Source organism: Procambarus clarkii, chromosome 21 (genome assembly GCF_040958095.1).
Source record: "Procambarus clarkii isolate CNS0578487 chromosome 21, FALCON_Pclarkii_2.0, whole genome shotgun sequence".
Lineage (NCBI taxonomy): Eukaryota > Metazoa > Arthropoda > Malacostraca > Decapoda > Cambaridae > Procambarus > Procambarus clarkii.
The window spans coordinates 27,437,796-27,461,821 of record NC_091170.1 but is presented as its reverse complement, the minus strand read 5'-3'; the positions used below and the strand labels follow the sequence as shown (position 1 = coordinate 27,461,821).

The 24,026-nt window shown below is 43.9% G+C and overlaps 1 protein-coding gene across 2 annotated transcripts in view; it reads right to left on the bottom strand.

The window, feature by feature from the left end:
• Positions 1-23,817, bottom strand: part of LOC138366937 (uncharacterized) — a 63,982-nt gene extending 40,165 nt beyond the window's left edge. For both annotated transcript variants that reach the window (XM_069328225.1, XM_069328224.1), the window contains exon 1: positions 23,593-23,817. Coding sequence is in view for 1 of the 2 variants with exons in the window: in XM_069328224.1 (XP_069184325.1) it covers positions 23,593-23,812 (220 nt within the window). In the remaining variant the exon portion in view is untranslated. The remainder of the gene's footprint in view (positions 1-23,592) is intronic.
• Between the last annotated feature and the right edge of the window lie 209 nt (positions 23,818-24,026).

Sequence of the window (24,026 nt, the reverse complement as noted above, 5' to 3'; positions counted from 1 at the left end):
TATATAAATATTTATGTTAAATATGATCGTTTTGCTGTCGTTGTTGATCTTACAGTGTAAGTTTTCTTTGCTTTTATTAGCATCAGTATAAGAAGAGCAATCAAGTTGCCAAAATTCACGGTAAAAAAAGTTAGTAATTATTGAAGAATTTATTTTCTACAGCGTTCTCATAAATGTTGGATACTTGCTAGGGAAACGGTATATCACAATTCAGTAACAAACTACACAATACACTAATGAGCCTCCGTAAGCCAGTGAGTCATTAGCACCACCCACAAGTCAATGAGTCAGTTGCGTCCAGCAATAAGTCAGTGAGATTTTTAATAGAACATGTAATCTATAATGGCCACTGTGGCTCTGCATCTCCTGCTTTGCTCTGCTTGGACACAAACATCATCTGCGGGTCCCCGTCGGGTCTGTCCCCTGCAGTAGACTATATGTTTTATGTGTTCTGTGGTGCTCGTGTTGTATATATATATATATATATATAGATCCCATGAATAAAAACATTAATAGACTCCATGTTCCCCACTAATTGGGAAGCTGAAAGGCCGACGGTGGGCCGGCGGTGGGCCAGAGGTGGGCCGGCGGTGGGCCAGCGGTGTTCCAGTGGTGGGCCAGCGGTATTCCAGTGGTGGGCCAGCGGTGTTCCAGTGGTGGGCCAGCGGTGTTCCGGCGGTGTTCAAATGGTGGTGGGTAGAAGTTTCGTGCTAAGTTAGTTGTTGGCACAGAAATATAAAGCAGAAGGTATAGAAAGAGAGAGTGCAGTAACAGTACTCCCACAGCAACAGGTGCGTGCAACAGCATCCGAGGAACTCCTGCACCGAAGGATTTGATCTCGACTCAATTGGAATCCTGGTTTGAACCTTGTTGTATCACCATAATTGTCACGCACGTGAGGACATAGTGTGTTGTTGAAGATGTGTGCCATATGTGCACCGTCACACCACCGGCACACAACTATCACACCACCGTCACATCCTGTCGTCACAGACACGTAATTCGTTCTCCATCGTCTACCGAGTTCTTTTCCTCCCTAACCGTCCCGTTTATCTTTTTAAATAAGACACATTTTGTCTTTTCTTTACATATAATTAGTTCTTTTCCCGCTTGTAATCATTTTAACTCATATTTTCTTTTAGTTTATTCCCCTGAAAGCCATTTTTGTTTCATATATTTTATCTATCTCCTTTATCTTCCAAGTTCTTCTTCTCGTTATATATTCCTTCCACCTATGTTTCCTTTTCCCCCTCCGCTTTTCGCCATCTTTCCTAACCTGCCTTAACTTCTCTCCCTCCACCCCTGCCTTCCCCAGCAGCACCTGCAGCAAAGTTGGGGCCTCAGGTGGAGATACTTGCTGCCAAGTTTACCTTCTTCGACCCCCGGGTAATATATACGGGAGGAGCTAGTCTGCCCACAGGACACACCTTATGAGCCATCTTCTCTTGTAGTTTGTTCACGCCACACTATGCAGTTCACGCCACACTGTGAAGTTCACGCCACACTATGCAGTTCACGCCACACTGTGAAGTTCACGCCACACTGTGAAGTTCACGCCACACTATGAAGTTCACATCACTCTAAGTCCTCTTTGCTACTCTTGTTTTCACCCCTCACTACGGTGTCCAGGGGTACACAACGGTGTTCACTCTACTTTACGATGATAAGGCCTCACTACCATATTATCGCCACATCGTGATGATTACGCCATTCAATGGCTTTTATACCACACTCTGGTGTTTACGCCACACTATAATGTTTACGCCACACTAGTGTCCGTGCCAACTTTGATATCCACGATATACTACGTGACCACGCTATGACAACCGTATATTTCAACCCACCTTCTACTCTCTCTCTCTCTCTTTCTCTCTCTCTCTCTCTCTCTCTCTCTCTCTCTCTCTCTCTCTCTCTCTCTGTATATATATATATATATATATATATATATATATATATATATATATATATATATATATATATATATATATATATATATATATATATATATAAATATATATATATATTATAAATAAATATATATATATTATAAATAAATTATTTATAATATATATATATATATATTATAAATAAATATGAGAGAGGAAGGTCCTGGACATGTTCAGGACGTGTGATGCGGTAGGGGGAAGGGGTGGGTGTAAGGAGGTACCCAAGTCAATGTGTGAAGGGTCAGAGACAGAAGGTCGGTGATCAACAGGAGATCTGGAATATTTTACTATTAAAGTTTAAATATCGTGATTGGATATTTTTTTTTATTTTGGCGCGGTCAGCACATGACGTTTACGATATGGTAAGAAAACTGTGGAACAGAAATAGAGCTCGAATGCGAATGGCAAGATTCGCCTTGGGGTCGCTTTGGCACCATGTAATGTGGCACTCGTTTCAATGATGCCAACCTTAACCTGCTCATGCTGAGCATGTACCTAACAGCAAACTCTGACAACCTGAGACCAGAACCAGCCTCAGACTGCCTGACTGTTTTCTTATTTACATATATAGGAACCAAATAAGAAATATAAAAATAATGTTACATATTTGATGAATTCTTCATTAGACTTGGAATATTTGTAATGATATTAATAATTACTGTAATAATTATTATTATTATTACCAAAGATAATATTTTTAATTGCAACATTATATTTAAAAATAATACTGCACGAAGAAATCACATTAAAGTGATGTATCAGTGAGAAAATCAGTAGGAGCCGTGAGGAGGATTCGAACCTGAACACTTGGTGCTCCTATGTGCCCAGGGTGCAGGCTCGAATCTTCCACATGGCTCCTACCGTTTTTCTCGGTAATATTATTAATAAAATCAACAGTTATACAAATACTGTTACATATTCGATGACTTTCGTTAATGGAATACGCCCAAGTCTAACATAATCCTCGAGATGCCATACAAAATAAATCCGCGACAATACAAAATAAATACGTATATCTTCAAGTCATGGAGTCTTAATTTCCAGAAGAAAAACACTCCTTCATTTACCTGCTGAGAATTCCTTAGTGATTGGTTATGGAGAATTAAAGAGACATTGAAGTCACTTTTTCCTTTGTAAAATGATATGAACCATCTTCACTAACATATATATTTTTCCATCCTTAAAACAATCTATGTAACTGCAGAATAATACTGACAGTCTGTCTCTCCAATGCACAATAATTTATCCTTGAGATGATGGACCCTTTTTCCAGGGGCATGTTAGGCAGGATGACTCCTGGTTCTGAATCTGAAGTGAAGCACAGCCTAGATTTGCATCTCATTGGGAAGGACAGAGCTTCGTGCCGGACCTAATGGGGCATGTTGCTATGTAAATGTGTTCCTCTCTAACCTCGGTGTGATGAGGAAGCTGGGGTGGTGGTGGGTGGGGTGTGGTGGTTGGTGTGGTGGTTGGGGTGGTGGTTGGTGTGGTGGTTACCTGGGGTTGTGGGGGGGGGTGGAGTGTGCTTGGTGATTGTGACGGTGGTTGGAACGTTTGGTGGTTGTGGAGATGGTGGGCGAGCCTAGTACTTGTAGTTTGTGTGATGGTTGGTGTGGTGGTTGGCGTGGTGGTGGTCAGTGGAATGGTGGATGTGGTGGTGGTGAGCTCTAGCTAATAATATCCTGCCTAGTAGCCTTCTTGAACTTGTTACGTTTAATATTTATTTTCCTGGACGTTCATTTCCTTTGCCGAATCTAGCCTTAAGTGGTCAACACGTGCTTTCCGCTCTTTGACCACTCAAACAGGGTCCGAGTATTTCAATTCTCCAACTCATTTGAGTTTCCAGCTCCCACTCATGTCCTCTCACCCTGCTTTCTCTCCCTTTAAGAGGCTGTGTTTGCCCACCTTGTCTATTCCCATGCCACCCCAAGGCGTTCACGCCTTCTCCGGCGTTCACAGTACCTCAGCGTTGACGACATACTGCACCATCCACGTCCCCACACAATCTTACTCTCTTCACAATCCTGTAATTGCCTTCCACTTTTGGTGTAGATACCGTCTGATCTACTTTCTCCCTTCCTCATCTTTATTGTCTTACATGTGTTGGGATAGAATTTCAGCAAATATTTGTTTGGCCTCTCCTGGAGTTTGTCGCAGCTTTCCTGTCACTTCCTGTGGTCCTCAACTCTTGTTACACTCCTTATCAGCTGTGTGTAGGCGAGGCATGCAGAGCTAGACCCCGCTTCCTGATACACGCTCAAAGGTGAGTACTCAGACGCACATATTTCTCAACCCTCCATTTCTACTCTCTTTTCCCGTAATTCTTCCTCCTCTCTCCTTATTCCTCCTCTCTCCTACTCATCCATCTTCTTCTCTCCACCTCCGCGTTCCTCTCTTTCTCCTCCTCCTTCCGTTCTACTCTCTCCACCTCCTGCGTGCTCCTCTCTTTCTCCTTCTCCTCCTTCCTTCTGCTCATGAACATATATGTGTGCCTGCCTTAAGATGCGGCCCCCACTCCCACCTAGGGAGCGCAACACTGGGGAACTCTGCCAGCGAACCGTTTACATATCAACTCTGACACTCTCGCTCTGGCAATTCTGTTCCTGGCTTCCTCCCTCATTATGTATGGAAACACACAAAACATGCAAATTGCCAATATCATCTACAAATGATGGAATAGCTTCTATGCTCTCTCTGTCTCTGTCTCTGTCTCTCTCATCATGACCGATGAGAAAATGGGATAGAAACGCCTTGCGTCACTACAGAGGAACACCCTGCGTCACTCAGGATCACCGCCTTGCGTCATGGGGATGAGACGCAAGTCACGTGAGGCAAGCGACGCACAGTTTCTTTACTGCTGCGGTAAACAGTTGCCTGAGAGCCACACTCGCTCCTAAGCAGAGTTTATAGCGACCACGAGTCGTATAAAGCGGAGATGTCAGGCGGGTGTGAGATGTGAGGGAGGATGACCCTCTAAACTGGTGTTCGGCTTCTCTTAAAAAATCTCACCAGCTAAACAAGAAGACAGAGATAGAGAGTGGCAAGACTAGAGCCGGGGATAAAACAAGAGGATGAGAGAGAACAGAGAAAAGGAGAGGGGGGGGGGCGGGACAGAACACTACACTAAATGACGTTTTCCATTGTAAGCCTATTGTGCATGCCATAACTCAGACATAAAATATATTTAATTTGTTTTTTTTCGTTCAGACTTTAAGCTAATGGCTTCAGCTTATGGGCTCCAGACTATAGCCTCTCTCCCGCGCTCCCTCTCTCTGTCTGTCTGTCTCTCTCTCGCTTGCTCGCTCTCGCTCTCTCTCTCTCTCTCTCTCTCTCTCTCTCTCTCACTCGCTCTCTCTCTCTCTCTCACTCTCTCTCTCTCTCTCTCTCTCTCTCTCTCTCTCTCTCTCTCTCTCTCTCTCTCTCTCTCTCTCTCTCTCTCTCTCTCTCAAAACTTGACATGAGATTAGGAAAATTGGATTCGACACAGTATCTTGGGAGGCTTCGCGCACCTGTGTCACCTAATATCCATGAAGTGATGCTGATGTAGATAGATAGATAGATAGATACACATGTAAAAAATTACCGATCAATAGAAAGATATGTTAAATATTCGCAATGCCATCGTTGTTGATCTTATTGTGAAAACCTTCTATGCTTTTAACTATTTTCTTAGTATTAAAGAGCAATCCCGTTACCGAAATTTACGTAAAGAAACTCACTTATAGAAAGATTTATTTTATACAACGTTTCGTTCCTCTCTGGAACATATTCAGGTAAAGAATGAATTGTTTGTTCTTTTTGTTTACTCCTGCGAAAGTCGAGGCTTGTCTGTCGCTCGTTCCTGAACTCTGGAAAGCCACTGCAACTTGGTTGATGGTTTCTATATTAGATCCCGTGTCAAAGCCATCGAGGGTTGTTCAGGTATCCGCAGTACGAATGCCTCCATTTCCTGCTGTATCTACGGGCACTTTGATTGGAATTATATTCCTAGAAGGTGAACCCATTTACTTGAAGGGTCGGCGTTTGAAATTCAGGACTTACCAAGTCCTCAGATCCATTCCCTGTGCTATAGTCATTATGCCTTAGCGCCTCCTCCTTATAATTAACTCATTTGAAACCCCGTTGCTGCCGTTTTGATGCAAACTATTGCCTTTCCAGATGTTTCACCAGCCCTATTCTTAATGTTAATCTCGTTTCCTTGCAATGTGCGTGCTTGGATGAGAGCTGTTACGGAGATCTTCCTATAATGAGGCTTCTTTGGGGACGTTTGTCCCGTCTCGTCTCTCCTTCATTCCATCGATACGTCTCTCCCTACCCTCCTCTTCCCTCTCTTTCCACTCCTCAATAACACCTCCCCCCCCCTCTCCAAACCCCTATCCTTAATCCTGGCTGTCCCGGGTGTCCCCCCTCCCCCAAAAGTGGACACCCAGACGCGCTCTCACACCTGAGGTAACATAAATATTCATACGTTATACTCTCTAATTTCTCACTCCACACTTGAGAAGGTACCAGATGTGGCGTCTGACGTGCTGCTGTGTTGAGGAGATCATCAACACCTGCTCTTTACACAAGACACACTGCACACCTTAAAGACACACATACACCTAGAAACTTAAACGCACACTCAAAATCCAGTTTACCACGTGAGAAAAAACATCTTTTACACTATTCAATAAAACAAAAAACAAGTTTTACTCATACAGTCAGATTCTAGTTAGTTAAATACAGCCAAAATATTATATGGACGAACTCAGCGTATTTAAAAACAAAAAAAAATCTGCAGGTTTTGCATTAACAAGCGGCAAAATTAATATTCACGGTACCTAATAACTGAGCAATATTCAGATAATATTAAAAACAATAAAATTTCATGGAAAATAAATAAGTATATATATATATATATATATATATATATATATATATATATATATATATATATATATATATAAAAGGGTCCCCATATATATGTGGGGACTCTTTTCATCGGAGAAGAAAATAAGGAGTATTCAGAGAAGACCTTGTGGATTCTCACTGATCACTTTAATATATTCTTCTCCTACCGCCCCCATTCTTAGGTATGGAAGAAGATATATATGAATAGAGAATATATATTATATAAATATAAAATATATATACACACACTCATGCGTTCGTCGGTTGGAGAATTTAATATTCACATTTTTTTCTCGTGAACTCCAGAGATTTGACTTCAATATATAGTGATTTTTCATCAGAGATTGTGTACTAAAACGTGTGGAAGAGTTAAAGTATGGGCGAGTATACATACACAGTCACGCTCGTACGCCTGATCATACATACTCATGATCTTCTGTGAAGGTATGCATACACCCTTATGATCGTGTGGACGAGAAAAATATGCATTGACATAAAGGTTTGAACAAACAAACGTACATAACCATAATTGTATTGACAAGCGTACATATATGAATACGAGCGTAGTGGTGTAATGGTGAGTGAACCGCTGTGCATACGCACAAACACAGCCACACATACATGCTCGGTCATGCGTAGATACATGGAGTGTACTCATAATTATACACTTGCACAATGATATAAATCCATCTCACATACACACACAAGGTGGGTATACTAGGTGAGTACACACACACACACACACACACACACACACACACACACACACACACACATACACACACACACAAGGTGGGTTTACTAGGTGAGTACACACACACATACACACAAGGGGAGTACAAACACTGGATAGAGAAGAGTGTCTGAGTCAAGCAAAACAAGAGGTACAGGTGTTAATTACAAAAATGTTCTTGTAAAAGAGCGAGATTTTTACTTCATCCTCGTTTACCAGTGTTGGAGTCCCCCGTGAGTATGTTGTGGGAGAGCCCTCGGCCTGTATACACACACACCCTTATTCTATGTGTAATACGGCAGACAATGGGTAACGTTCTGTACCCCTAACAACGACAGGTGAGGTTATCTATCCCTAACAACGACAGGTGAAGTTCTCTACCCCTAACAAAGACAGGTAATATCAATAATAGGAATATTATATACAGTGTATAGGAAGGGTGTGAAGGTGAGGAGAATACCCTCCTCATCTTCGCTGTCGGCTTACTCCTTCCTCTCTCATTTTCCCCTCTTCACCTTCACTTTCATTGTTCAGTTCTTTCAACCTCCTTTTCATGCCTTGTTGTTCTGCCTCCTCCCCTCACCCTGCACACCCTCTCACCTCACCCTGCACACCCTTCCCTCTCTAACTCTCCAGTCTCTCCTCTCCCTTCACCCCCTCCTCGATCTCTTTTCTCTCTTTCTTTTCCTCACCTCTCGCCATCCTTACCATTCTCCTGCCTTATCTCTCGTCCCTCCATCACCCCTTCCCGGCCTCCTCCCTCTTCCCCTTCCACTGCATTCTTTTTCCCCTTCTTCCCTCCCCCACTCTCGCTCCTCCACCGGTTTCCTCCTCTATCCTGAACATTCCCACCCCCTTCCAGCCCTCCCGCCCCCCAACACTCCCCCTCCCCAACACTCCCGCTCCCCAGCACTCCCGCTCCCCAACACTCCCGCTCCCCAACACTTCCCCGTACCCAACACTCCTCCTCCCCAACACCTCCCCCTCCCCAACACTCCCCCCTCCCCAACACTCCCCCTCCCCAACACTTCTCCCTCCCCAACACTTCTCCCTCCCCAACACCTCCCCCTCCCCAACACTCCCCCCTCCCCAACACTTCTCCCTCCCCAACACCTCCCCCTCCCCAACACTCCCCCTCCCCAACACTCCCCCTGTACGCCCAGGCTTTCGGGTAATTGCCTAATGTCAGGCGCCTCTTTCACTCCTAGTTTTAATATCGCCCCTCCAGCTCACACAGGCATTTCTGAGGGGGGGGGGGGAGCGAGAGAGAGCACAGTAGAGAGCACGGGTGAGAGAGAGAGAGGGAGAAAGAGAGTACATGGGGGAAAATGTATATCAGGCAACGTTACTGTCCAGCTATTGTTCTATCTATATGCTGAACATTACTAACAATCTACAAGCCTCTTTTGGACTGATGAAAAACATAATTTACTGACAGAGCCGTCTGTCGGTAAATTATGTTTTTCATCTGTCTAAAAGAGGCTTTCACCTCTTTCATTCTCTCCAGCTGCACAGTCAAGCGAGTGTAATGACATACACCATTTGTAAAAACTTGCCGAAATGCAGCACGAGAAATTAGCCTTGGACATCCTATTAACAACTATTGCTGATAAGTCGTTTGATGCTGTGCAAGATAAAAAGAACCACAAAGTGCACACATAAAGCTTCAGTGGTCAGTTACAAGTTATTATTTCCTTCTGATACTGTCAAAACCTTGTCAAGATTTGATAGTTGAGTCCAATATAGGACGTGTCAGGCACTCACAATACTCCGCCTGAGTCAGCCAATAAGAGGAAAGGGATTTATTTTAATGAGTCTTAAGATTCAAAATTATGCCAAAGCCTTATATCAGTTGATTTAATTTCATGATATTTTTTATTTTGAGAAGTTAAGTCACAATTGTAGTTTTGCAAATACTAGAGAGAAAGAAATACAAATAAAACGAGAGAAAAACAGCGACAGATTGGGAGATAGAGATAAAAATAGTGAGAAAGCAAGAAAGGGAAAGTCAGAGACTGAGATATGGTCAGTGGCAGACCATAGTCAGACATAGTCAGTGGTGGACCATGGTCAAACATGGTCAGTGACGGACCATAGTCAGACATGGTCAGTGACGGACCATAGTCAGACATGGTCAGTGGCGGATCATGGTCAGACATGGTCAGTGGTGGGCAGACAGAACAAGGGGTAAACAGCCGTTTCTGTTTGTTCTCTGTAACAGCCTTCCCCCCCATCTTTCTATCCCTCTCTCCCCCTCCCCCCAACCCCTCCCACTAACAACCCCCTCCACAACTTGATCAATACCTTTCGGGCGCTAAATTCTGGCATTTCATTTCGTCCCAGAACGCATTACGGAGATAAAATTTAATTTCCTTTCTGTTAGTGACTACTAACAGCCAGAAAAGTCACTCGGGAAGAAGAATTCCATTAAAAACAGTTTCATGCCAGCAGGGTTGGAAGCGTAGAGATTCGTAGCTTGAAGAATGTCGGGGAAGAAAGTGTTTGGAAAACATCCGTGTGAGAGAGAGACAGAGAGAGATGGATAAAACAGGAATGATGCTGGTTAAGGAGGAAAGAGAGAGAGATTGCGAACCACAAAAGAAGGTCGTGGAACTGTTTCCAAATACAAAATGAAAAAATAATATATGGAAGTATCCTAACCTAAATTGAACATATATATCTCCTCATTTTTGCGTCTTAATAAGACTTTTGTTTATTCATGTTCAATAATGTTTAATATAAACAGGTGAATAAAATGCATAACATATAAATTGGTTATAACTTACTAAATTTATTAATAAATTAGAACATCTGTTTGCTTGAGGATAAAGGTCAGACGTTTGGGGCTAGCCTCACCCAATTTTCCTCTGTGATTGCTGTGGGGAACGTGCCCAACATGATCAGATCAGAGTTGGCATCAATGAAACAAATACAGTGAACCACATTGCTATAGACACTTCTGTAATTCTGGTTCTGGCTTTACCTTTAAAATCGTTCTAAAAAAAAGTCAAAACAAAACATTTCTTCGTACCATATTAGTAGAATATCCTTTACTATTGTCAACAAAATTCAATCTATCGAATTTTGGCAGTAATAGGTTAATATGTGTTTATGGGATTAACACCACAGCTGGACGACTCCTCGTGGGACTCTGGGGGGTGTGTTCGTGATCCCGAGGTTCCGCAACCTGCCAGACTTACCACACCTGCCCCATACATGTGTGGCAGGTGTCTCACATGTGTGTGGCATTCCACTCATTACCCAGAGTAATGAGTGGAATGTCTCTGATGAGATAGATAGATCACATTATTGTGATTTCCTTGTGTATATAAAAGAAGCATATGGTGGAGAACACTATAACCCACACCATAGTGCATGCAGGTCATTTGTAAAACGTGTTGGGCACATTAAACTCGATGTCTTTTGAGAATTCCTTAGTGGACTTAGTGGCATCCCAGGTTAAATAGCTTTCAGCATGTCGTGGTCTCATGGCACGCGACTGGTGTTTAGCGGGTCCCTGGTTCAATCACCGCATTGCTCCAAATGATTCTTGGGTTGATAGATTGGCATTGGGATTTTCTTCTATATACATAATATTTATTTATTTTTACTAAATATTAATTTTATAAATATGTAAAGGTTTATAAGTATTTTCCCAGGTAGCTTCCAACGTTATATTGCCATTTTGATATTCTCGTTGAGACTTTTGTTCAGATCATTAAACTCAAGTTTCTCACGTCCAATGATGTGATGAGCAGCATCAGCCTCACGCGGTATTGTATTCTTGCCACTTCATTAATGTTCTCTGTTTTGGAGTGTACTTTAATGGTCCTGTTGTGGCATATACCACGATGGTCCTGTTAGGCCTTGATCAAAGGCCTCACACACGTGTATATCTTCTTCACATTTCACCAATAGTTATCTTATGTAGACTCTGGCCTCTTATTCTACCTTCATCCTCTCTCATGTTTTATCCTGTCCCATCTTCACGGCGATTGCATCCCATCAGCAAAACTCCTCGGGACCACATCATGTAACTCACTCTTCGAACTCATACCATTTGCATCTCCCTGACACTCCATCCTGCCGCCACCAACATTGTTTATTTTCCCCTCCTATTGTATTGAGCAAAATTTCCACTCATTGACACTCTCCCTTCCGTGGGTGAAGGGTGGCGGTGGGAACGTCCGTCAACTGGCACATGCTCTCCTCCCACAGGCCTCTTCGTCCGTCCACTCAGCCACTGAGAGTCTCTCTTCCACCACGCCAGACAAAATTACACTTGGGTGTTAGTGTGTGGCAGAGTATGGTGCTCCCTGTTGCACTCTTCACTTCCCTCTTCTCAGGATGTACGTACCAGAGGGCCTACCCCTTCCCCTGCAGTCTGGCTCTCACTTAGTACTCTCTCACACACACTCTCACACACACACACACACACACACACACACACACACACACACACACACACACACACACACACACACACACACACACACACACACACTTATACGTACACGCACACATAAATATCACACATTTCTATGAGCCTTTTTAAGAACATCGGAAGCAGAGTGATAGTGAATACAAATTTGCTGTTCTTGTGATTGTTTTAGATTCAGCTACTCGGAACAAAATGTTGCAAGTAGCACGGGATATGGTGAGCCCCTAATGGACTTACCTTGCACAGGAGCGGGACTGTTACTCCGCTCTAATCTAACTTGATGTTATAGATTAAGCGTGAGAGGGATGAGTTAGCTTATTCATGCTACAGATGAATAAATGAGCCTATTTACCATTACATATACAATAAACCATATTGGGTGAGGCAAGATGAGGTGTTTCAAGTCCATCCGTCTCTGCATTCCCATTGGTTGACTGGGGCAACAGGTGTGGTGTGGGTTCCTTAGGTCATAATAACACTTGCTCTGATTCCTCCATCCTACCAATTTTGAGCCCAGAAGGACGCTCCAAAAGAGGCAATTAGCCACTATTAGCCACCTGGAAACTTGAAGGGTATCCACACCGTCACGGAACGGCAGAGAATTTATCAAAGAAACGGTAAACACCCTTTGGCAACTTGTTACAGAAATATCCGGGAAGGTCCTTGAGCCTCGCGCAGCACCGCATCAAAGTCCTCTCCGGCGTTCAGGCGTCAGGTTCAGTGTTTGTCTTGCAGGATGCTCACCGCCGCTTTACGGCTCGGCAAGCGATCAGAACCCCAAAAGCTTGGTGTCTGATCGCTTATTTTAAGATTTATTTGCCATTTCCCCCGATTTTGAGTAACATGTACACGCGCATGTATGTACACGCACATGTACATGCACGCACATATAGGTACATGAACCTATATGTACATGTACATATAGGTTCCTTTGAAGATTTGCTCTGGATACACACGAACTTGTATGTCATCTATTCCTCTCGGCCTATTCAAATGTTACTGACTTCATCAACAGAATCCTTGTCTCACTAGCCGCTCAGAAAAGCACTCTTCGTCTCCATTGTTTCCGCACGCTAATTTACCTTGCACTCTGACATTCGTTCCTTTCATATTCACTGAGAAGCTTGTCTTCCCTGTCTCACTCATCAAGTCTTGTCGTGGCGTTACTCTGCATTATATTTCTTCAATATCTTCCATGAATCTTGAACTCTCCTCCTCTCCCTCAGCCAGGAGACTGAAGCCAAGATCAATAAATGATCACACCTCGGTTGGATCACTGAGCCTCTGACAGCTTCGTCTTCTCTTTAGTTTCAGTGTGTCGCAGACCCTTGTCCAGGCAACGCTGTATCACTTGACAACAGTCCTGCACAACGACCGCAATCCGCTCAAGGCCATGGAGTACTTACTGCTTGAGGGCTAGGCTGACAGCCTAAGAGCTAGGCTGACGGCCTGAGAGCTAGGCTAACGGCCTGAGAGCTAGATTGACGGCCTGAGAGCTAGGTTGACCGCTTGAGGGCAACGAAGTCTCCTCAGCCACTGAGAGATCAGTGGCTGAGGAGACTTCGTTGTGGACGGAATAATTTCATGACGACTAGGATGATCAATCGGAGTCCATGATAACTTCATGAAAGCCATACTGACTTTTCAACAGTTTGCTGGTCAATCAACAGCCATTTGGGCAGGTCTACAGCTGAGATGAGCACTTGAGGGCAAGGTTGAGCGCTTTAATGCTACGTTAACTGTTTTAAATCTACCTGAAGAGCTAGCCACAAGGTGATGCTGTATCTTCACAATCTAAGACAAATTTATCTGTATTCATATCAGTATATTAAATAATAACAAATTGTGGGTCGTTATACGAAAAAAGACTTGTTATGAACACAGAATGAATGCTATTTCAAGTACAAAGCAGAGAGATAGTTCACAAACTGTTAAGTTCAAGGTAAAAGGATAGGTTTAAGGCTTGGTTGAGTGTTACATTTAAAGACTTGACTGAGAGAAAGTTCCATTGTTGGTTAAGACTAGATTGAAGACTAGGAAAAAAACTTGACTGAAGGCTAGTTACAAAATGCTCGCACTCTAGTGAGCATTATTAATGTTTAGATTCTTGGCGTTTCTGCTTCGTCAAAGGCTTTTAGCGAAATGGAAATGCATTTCATATGGCATATTCTTTTTCAACATAATCCCTGGCTGTAAGGAAACACCTGTTGATTGCTGAGTAGCTGTTTGTGGATGGCGCGTCAGGTTGTTTCCTCGAGTAAGTGAGAGAGAGAGAGAGAGAGAGAGAGAGAGAGAGAGAGAGAGAGAGAGAGAGAGAGAGAGAGAGAGAGAGAGAGAGAGAGAGAGAGAGAGAGAGAGAGCATATCCTCAGGGAGAGTACAGCAGCTCGGCTTAAAGGAGAACGTCCGCCTTATTTACTCAATTTGGTTTCTCTCGAGACCGCGGCCTTCTGTTAGGGGCAGGAGGAGGAGGAGGAGGGGTAAGAAGAAGAAGAGGGGAGACCAGGAGTTAGATGGGTGGAGAAGGAAGGAGAGAGAGAGAGAGAGAGAGAGAGAGAGAGAGTGGGGAGCGGTGTTTGCCTGACGGGTGCTGGGCCGAAGGCTACCGTCACCAGACAAACTGAGATGATGGTTCTGTCCTACTTGATGGTTGATGGTCGTGATTTTCATTCATGTTCATTACAGGATTCATCGTTTGCGATGCTGGTGGCGGACTGGTAGTTCCTGTGTATAGGGCAATGGTTGTTATTGCTCGGTGCATATTAAAATTTATTTTTCTTTAAAGGGATATTCTGTTTTAAATTGCACTGTGAGCAAATCTTTCTTTCTCTCTCTCTCTCTTCCTGTCTTCTCTGTCTGTCTGTCTCTGTCTGTCTGTCTGTCTGTCTGTCTGTCTGTCTGTCTCTCTCTCTCTCTCTCTCTCTCTCTCTCTCTCTCTCTCTCTCTCTCTCTCTCTCTCTCTCTCTCTCTCTCTCTCTCTCTCTCTCTCTTTATCTTCCTCTCTGCCCCCACCCCCAGCTCCCAGGAAGATTACGACCCAACAAGCACCTCAAGAGGCATTACCCTCATTAATAAAACTCTCAAGTTCCCACTTTCTAAAACTTTCTTTTACGAGTCTTTCTATCTCTCACGGGAAAGTAAATGACTCCTCTCATGTCGCTTCCTTATTGGTCCGTAAGACAGCCAATGGTAGGCTTTAGGGTAGTCAGTCTCTGTCTGTCTCTCTCTCTCTCTCTCTCTCTCTCTCTCTCTCTCTCTCTCTCTCTCTCTCTCTCTCTCTCTCTCTCTCTCTCTCTCTCTCTCTCTCTCTCTTTCTCAGTGGATAAGAGATGTTCACTGAAAACGTTCAAAGACCGATCCTCTGCCACAAGGAAAGGTAAGGATTATCAGAATTCTTTTGTGATTCACGACATTCTTCACAGTAAGTTCGGCCGCTTTGTACTGAGGGGAAGCTTGTCGTTTCTGGGACCTGTCGTGTTCTCTTCTTTGAAGGTGCAGAACTAACAATCCAAACACTAAGGATTGTTAGTGATTTGGGACTTTCTACTTGGAGAGCTAAAACATTTGTCAGGTCATTCAACGGACTTATTAACTTTTCTCCCTGTAGATGCAGTTATTGTTGTTTGGGATGGGGAGAGGAAACTGTCGCTCTGAGAGAGTTAACGAGTCAAATATATTCAGACACGACTTAAGAGGTTGTCTTATTAAGAGACTTTGGTCTATGAGTCATCGGACGACATAATGCTTCGGATGTGTGGTATCACGGAGCTATAACTCCTTGGAGTTACTACTTTCTTTCTCAAGCTCATCGTTGATATAATTCACTAAAAACTGTAACTAGCTTATCAAGACTGTAACTTATTTGGATAAATGAATTTTGGGGTTCAGTTCCTGAGCTCATTATGTGTCTCTGTAACTTTTTCAATACAGGGTTGGTATTGGATGCACTGCCGCCCCACAGGAATGGGAATGGGGTCCTCTGCCACCCACAGGAATGGGAATGGGATCCACCGCCGCCCACAGGATGGGAATAAGGTCCACTTTCGCACACAGGATTGGAATGGGGTTCACTGCCCCCCACAGGATGGGCATGGAGTGCATAACAAATGGACTAAACAGGATAAAAGTCTTTCAGGAGATATGACTTCCATCAGCCAATGCTTGCAGGATCCATGCCTTCCAAGAACTAAGGCTTTGAAGATATGAGAATTCCATGGGATATGACTGAAAGGTCTTCCAGGATTTAGAGATATTGAAAATGTCTTCATATTTACTAGAGTTACTGACTTGGGTAATATAACTATCCAAGAGTTGTTCACATTTTCTGAAGTCATGAATTACAGATAGTCTGGTAGTTATGACCCCCTGATTCAAGACTAATACAAAAATAACTTGAGCCTCTCTGGCATGGATTCGAGAATTTTAAAACATAGTTTACTAAGGTTAAGGAAAAGATATTAAACAACAAAAATTGCTCTAGGACTGGTTAAGACTTGCAGGTCTAAAGTCCGGTGTCGGGATATTTTATGGACCACAAAACAGGTCTTGATGGTAAAGTTGCGGAATTAGCGGCAGCTTCTCTCGCTTTATTGCCCATTTGTTGGCTTAGGTGGAGGCTTACACGATGCCTTAATGGTTGGCTTGTGTGTCACCACAACCAGGCATGAGGTGTTTGGGAAGATGGGGGTGTAGGTTATGAGGTAGGGTGAGTATGGGGAGGGCAGGATGAGAAAGATGCATGTAAAGTATGAGTGAGTGGAGAATGAGTGTGGTATAAGTCTTGGGGGGGGGTGGCGGTGAGGGATGTGTTTGAGGCAGGAGCGAGGGAATGGGGCAGAATTTGAGGGATGAGTCTAATTCATAATGTTTGGAAATTTGAGCAAGGATATGTTGAATGGAGTGTGGGAGATGTGGTGGTATACGCTTGTAAATATGTATGGTGTGGCTTGCCAGTGCCTGCCACACTGTTTTTATTTTTTATTTTAGAGAAGAGAGAAGGAAAGTGTGTAGGTCAAGAGTGGGCGGGTGCTGAGAGAACCTGCATCAGCGCCTTATAAATGCCAACATGCTTGGAGTGTTAGAATGTTTAAAATTGTTTTTGGAGTACTCCTGTGTACACACTCACGTGCTTTGTACTCGTTTTAGCTGAGCCTCTTTGTGTGGTTATTTTGTTTTAATTTGGGGTTTTCTTTTGAGTATTTCATCTTGTAATTATGCTGTGTGTGTAGCTAGATCTACTCGACGGTAACCAAGCTCCACAATACCATATTAAAAGATATAATGCAGACCAGAAATACCACAGAAAACAAAATATATAACACTGCAAAAAAGGAACAGCCAAATATGTACACAAGTAGAGGAGTGTATTTATATGAATACTTGAAAGCATTTATCTATGAGCATTCATATTCGGTATAATACCTGAGAACACCAGACAAACACTTCCCAACACCCTGGCAAAAAAAAAATCAAGCTTACCTTAGCTACAAAACACACTCGAAGCTAATAACTCGACTCTGCAGGCACAAATAGTAACTACACACATATACGTGCCAGTAAGGCGACCAGCCCGCCTGCTGACATAACTCACACTATTTCAATAACTTTTTCTTCACCTGTACTCCTCCACGAAATTTACTTCCCTTACCACCTTCCGCTCACCCTTAAAAATGAAGAAGAAACAGCTCTCAAGATGATGTTTCGAGAGTGGAAGAATCACGCAATATGTTCATATTGTTAGAGGGTCGTGGTGTAGTGTTAGTGGGTCGTGGTGTATTTTGTGTTAATGCATTAATAATATAAATGTAGGATTGACAAACCAATTCTAAACTCACGAAATACAACTCAGAGAAATATATACTCATATGAGGTTTTTTTCTTTCATAAAAACTGTAATACTGTACCATTGGTAAGAAAGGAGCTGGTAAATCATTCTGTTGTCCTGTTAGACACAAGGATGACCGTCTAGAATGGTGCTGTTATTGGCTCGAGACTAAGACAATACCGGGCTGTCTTGTTGTGTACCAAGGTGCTCGAGTGTGGCCCGGGGAGGCTGGAGAGGGTGGCAGGGCCACGCTGATGAATGGAGGAGGGAGCAGGGGAGATGAAGAGAGGGAGCAAGAGGTAGGAAGAAACCTCCAAACCCCACATCAGAAAACGACGTTTCGGTCGGTTCTTAATCATTACACAACAATTGTCCTGGACGGAGCGAAACGTCGTAGTTTCATCATATTCCGATGAGTAGTTAATATATAAAGAGATCATGTATAGGAGGCAGGAGCTTGGATTGAGAGACTTACACTCATGTGCAGAAGAAATAAGACGAGATTCAGGAAACCTGAAACAGGGTGAAAGTGGAGAGCTCCGGCACGCACAACAGTTTTCCCTCGGGTACCATGCCAGGCCCATGGCGAGACCCGTCTGACTCACTCACGCTAGACACGAGTGTGTGGATGAGTGAGAGTAACATATTATTAGGTGTAAACAAATGCACAAAATTATCCCATAATCTAAGAATAACAAGTATATATCTTCAAAATTAAGATGAATCACTTCGAGGGAGGAGGTAGGAAATGGGGTGTAGGGACCAGGAGGGGAAGGCAAGAGGGGGAGGGAGGAAAGTGATGACGAATACATCTGAAGACGATGCCAGTCTCTTTACCGAGGTGCGCGAGTTAATGGTCGAGTCTATCGAGCCCTTAACTCGAGACATGCCTTAAAGCCGCACCTCCGCCACACTCTGCCAGATGTCGTCCAATGCATGAATTACGCTTTGTAGAGGTTGAGAAAATGATTTATCTTGCAGTAATCTTCAGGGGAGTCAGGTAGGTTTCGTTACTGGTTAGTGATATTAAAGACCAAAATATTCCTACAGTGTTTGGGACTACACTCGCACTGTTTAACACACACGTATTTAACACCCACTGGGATGTTGACAGGAACTTTTGCAGAGCAATTGTAGTGAGTAAATACGTGAAATAGGAAGAGAGGGTAGAGGCTAATACAATACCTGAGTACACACGTATTGGTACTCTACTTTTTACGGTACTATGAGTACCTACGTAAGAGAACTTACACCATGAAACAGACGAGTTGAGAGTCACTGCGTTACACAACCAGCACATGTGAGTCTGCAACCTTTCCACCCTGCAAGCTCATCCTGGCAACTGCGTGTGGGTAAAGGGACACGCGCGCGCGCGCGCGCACACACACACACACACACACACACACACACACACACACACACACACACACACACACACACACACACACACACACACACACACACACACACACACATATACACACACACTTTTGAAGTACCTCTCAAGAGGGAAACTAGCTGATAGAGTGAGAGGATTGATAACGATTTGACTGCCTCAAGGGTCGGTACAAGAGCCCATCCTGCTTCTACTCTGTCAACGATTTGACACTCTAAATTGGCTCCATCATATCATTGTTTGCAGATCAAAGGAGATCTTGACTCACTCCAAAGCTAGTCGGAAAAATGACTACAGAACTTGACTTTAACTCTAAAATGCAAAATTATGAGAATGGAACCATGACTTGGACATCCTTCACATCATCTCACGAAGCCCACCTACGACGCCCGCCATGACGCCCACTTACGACGCCCGCCCATGACAATCCATGACGACCACATGACTACACCCACGATGGAAACAGAAGCTGAACTAGTGACCTGTGTTATCGTCTACAGTAAGCCAATGACCTCTCCTGTCTCCTACAGTAAGCCTGTTTCCAGCACCAGATTCGGGAATACAACACAAAGTGAAGGATTCCATTATAACAAGCTTTACGGTGTATTTACAAGTACTCACATATACATGACCTTCCAGTTTTTGTTAATTAAGAAAGTGAACAAACACACGGATTAACTACGATACGACTTTCCATTTTTGACTTGTGAACCTATTCAAAATTCACTCTTCCGCGTCAACAAATAATTTTATAACAATCCAGTTATATAAATATTTTCATACAAGCTTGACAGGTTGATAGTTTGACAGTTTAATTAGTTTTTCAGAATGACTGGTTCTCTCACGGCCTACAGAGAGGAATGTGCATTAATAAGGGCATTTTTGATGAAAGTATTACCGAAAAATCTTTAATGTTGAACTCCAATATCAAAACTCATTTTGGAGGTGCATACATTATTATTGCTGTTGTTGATGTTACTATTTTTGTTGTTGGTCTTGTTACTGCTCCTGCTGCAGCTTTTGTTGTTGGTCTTGTTGCTGCTCCTGCTGCAGCTTTTGTTATTGGTCTTGTTGCTGCTCCTGCTGCAGCTTTTGTTATTGGTCTTGTTGCTGCTCCTGCTGCAGCTTTTGTTGTTGGTCTTTTTGCTGTTTGTTCCTGTTGCACTTTTTTGTTATTTTTCTTGCTGACGTTTTCTGCATGAATTCGTTTAGTTGGGGGCAGGAAGCCTGTTCATATGTATATATTTTAAGCTAGCATCGAGGTCCTAACCAAACCACCGGACCACAACGGCCTCATGGAGCACATAGCCTCTACAGCCTCGTGGAGTACATAGCCTCTACAGCCTCGTGGAGCACATAGCCTCTACAGCCTCGTGGAGCACATAGCCTCTACAGCCTCGTGGATTGATAGCTAAAACCGCACCCAAGTTACATAATTAGTTCTTGGAAGCATTCGCTAAACTTATAATAACTTTTCCCCGCGGTCTCCGCTCCGAGCCGCCCTCGCTCTCACCAGCCATCGCGGGGAAAAAAAGATTAAAAAACTAACGATGTAACTCGATTGTGTAATCAGAGGAGAGGTTGTAGGTGCGGCAAGCCTCGAATTGGATTACTATCTTGTCAGTCCGCCGTGAGCGTTTATATGTGTGGTGAGCACTGCTCCCAAGCCCCACCACCACCACCATGCTACAGTGATATTAAAGGGATAGGAGATGCAGAGGCACGGATGAATATGCTATATATATATATTCATATATATATAATCTATGTATATGTATGTATATAAATGTATTACAAATCCATTGTGGCTCATTATGTAAGCATCAATCAAGAGATATGTATGAAGCACTTCTTTTAACTCGTCACTTTGCCTGGCCATCCTCCCGACAATTTACTGGCAGTTGTTTGTTCTGTTTAAATTCTTAATTGAATGTAGAATAGTGATGCTCGGACGAAATTTCAATTAAATATCTCATTCTGTTGTCATCGAATTTCGTTTGTTTTCTCTTTGAGAGTAAATGGATGTCTCCTACTCTTAACAACGATCCTTTTCTTTCCCCCTCTTCTCCCTTTTTCCTCGTCTGCACCTCATCCCACTCCCTTTTCCTGCACCCCATCTCACTCCCCTTCCATGAACCTCTCCCCCCTTTTCCTTCTCCTTAAACCCACCTCTGGCCGCTATTCTGCAGCATCTACTCTCTCTTTCACCTACCTTCTCTTCTTTATCCAGCACTTCTCTATCCTTCACCTCTCTCTCTCTCTCTCTCTCTCTCTCTCTCTCTCTCTCTCTCTCTCTCTCTCTCTCTCTCTCTCTCTCTCTCTTTCCGTCCTTCCCTCCCCAGTCCGGTAAACCTTACGCCCCTGTACTTAACGAACATATACAAAACATTACTTTTTTTGGTTCAAACTTCCAAGAGCTTTAAGGGGTAAAAGATAGTGGCGCGCATGTCGTGCGATCATGTCGTCTCAGTGTTGCTGCTGCGAAATTCTCTATAAGAAATTCTCTATAAGAATCAGAACACTGGGAGGAGGATGCCGGGGCTGTTGTAGCAGGCAGTTTGTGAGTTATACCGGTGCTTGAATATGCAGCCACGGCAGATAACCTTCACCTGAAGACGCATTAAAGGATACTAAACTATATGCAGAGATTTCCTAAATAATTTCTCCTAGAACTGAGATGGTTGACCTGTTAGACATGGCTGAGAGAACTCGATCCCTCAAAACTGGGAGAAGTGAGAGAAAGAGGGGCGACATGATTGAGACATTGGGGTCTCAGGGGATTTAATGGGCACACAGGGAGGAACTGCTCAATCTAGACACCTATAGCAGGGAAGGCCGCGGGTTGAGGCAGCTACACACCCACACTTGCCATATGAAGCTATTTGTTTCGTGGGTAGGAGTGCATTCAGGAAGTGTGAAATGATTTACGAGCGGTAAGGATGTGGCATGATCTACAAGTGCACCAACAGCTAGGAGTGTACACCCCCACACAACACCGTGTGCACCAACAGCTAGGAGTGTACACCTCCACACACAACACCGTGTGCACCAACAGCTAGGAGTGTACACCCCCACACACAACACCGTGTGCACCAACAGCTAGGAGTGTACACCCCCACACACAACACCGTGTGCACCAACAGCTAGGAGTGTACACCCCCACACAACACCGTGTGCACCAACAGCTAGGAGTGTACACCCCAACACACAACACCATGTGCACCAACAGCTAGGAGTGTACACCCCCACACAACACCGTGTGCACCAACCCGCCTAAATCAATAAACCTTCCCCTCCTGGCTGCACCGATCATGTCAAACCTTGCTCTATCCGAAAAAATATATATAACACAGGGCGTATCCGATCTAGTGGATAGGTTTTCCGATAATATTTCCCGTCAACGGCGGCTCAGGAGAGAGAATATCCCCCCTATGACCGGACAGATTTTGGAAATTCATTTATATGGAAGAGCTTTAAATGGCAATGGACCATTTATGTTGCGTATTGGTTATTTGGTGAGGTTGGGAGAACGCCAGTGGTGACAGTACGCTCACACTATTACGACCCTACGCGGATTTTGGTGTACAATCACCTCCACTGCGAGCAGATGTTTGTGTGTCACGGTGAGAAACGAGTTGGTGAGTTTAAGTACTCAAGAGTCGGATACCTGGGGCTATATCCACAAGGCAATCTGATGGAAACAACACGAGTCAGAACTCGTCTGTTCTTGTTCCAACCTGTGTAAAATATAAAGCACCTAGCGGCCAGGTACCGACTACATGGTAACTAAACTAATCCAGGTTTAACTAAACTAGAAGGCTGCTTCAAGGCAACATGCAAGTACTCTGTGAGTGACTGCTACCTAGAGTGCGGTATTATGATAGTCGCCGGTCAGGCACCGAACCAAGAATATTCAGCCAGGTATATGGTCGGGTAGGAACCTGGTGCTACCTAGGTAGAAGATAGGTAGGAACCCAGGATAGGCAAGTTGCGTACTCAAAGCGGACCGAGAGAGACCTTTTAGTATATCTCCCACTAGTGTGTAATATTAGTGAACCAGTTGAGTTTGTCCTATAAACTGGTGGGAATCAAGTTTTACTACTGAAACTGTCACCGATTTGGAAGCAACAGTGTAGCCTCAGAGGGAACTGGACTTGGGATCCTTGTATGCCAGGCCAGTACGATAACCAGTCCGCCAAGCTGGTAAGAACCAGAAGTGAACTAGGGCGTTAGCCATGAAGTAGTCACTGTATACAGTAGCCAGGAATAGTCTGGCAGTAGAGACCACAAGATATGTTGCAAGTCTGACTCGTGAGTGATTCAGTGGGACCTTGTAGCAGTGGTAGGTCCAGATACTCACGCGAGCAGTGTTTGGGCTCGTCCTCGTTGTTGGCGCAGTCTGGCTCTCCGTCGCAGTATTGGTCGGCGGCGACACAGCTTGTGTCATGGCAGCGAAGTTCTCCCATGTCGCATTCCTCAGCCCGCCCCAACCACACGGCCGCCCACGCCAGCAGCCACACCCACGCCCACACACACCCGCGATGACCACCGCTCTCCGCTGGCCGCCACCCCACGCCCATCACATACAAAGCTCATCTGAAATACAAGAAAAAGTTTTTTACCGAAGTGTCTTGTTTTGCGGCACTGGGAAGTTTTGATTAAAAATTGTAATTCAACTTTTGCCATCTTGCTTCCTTCTCCAACTCCTCGTCATCCTTTTCCTCTATCTCATACTCTTTCCTATCCTTCTTCTCCTCTTGCTACTTCTCTCTAAATTTCATAATATTTGTGCAA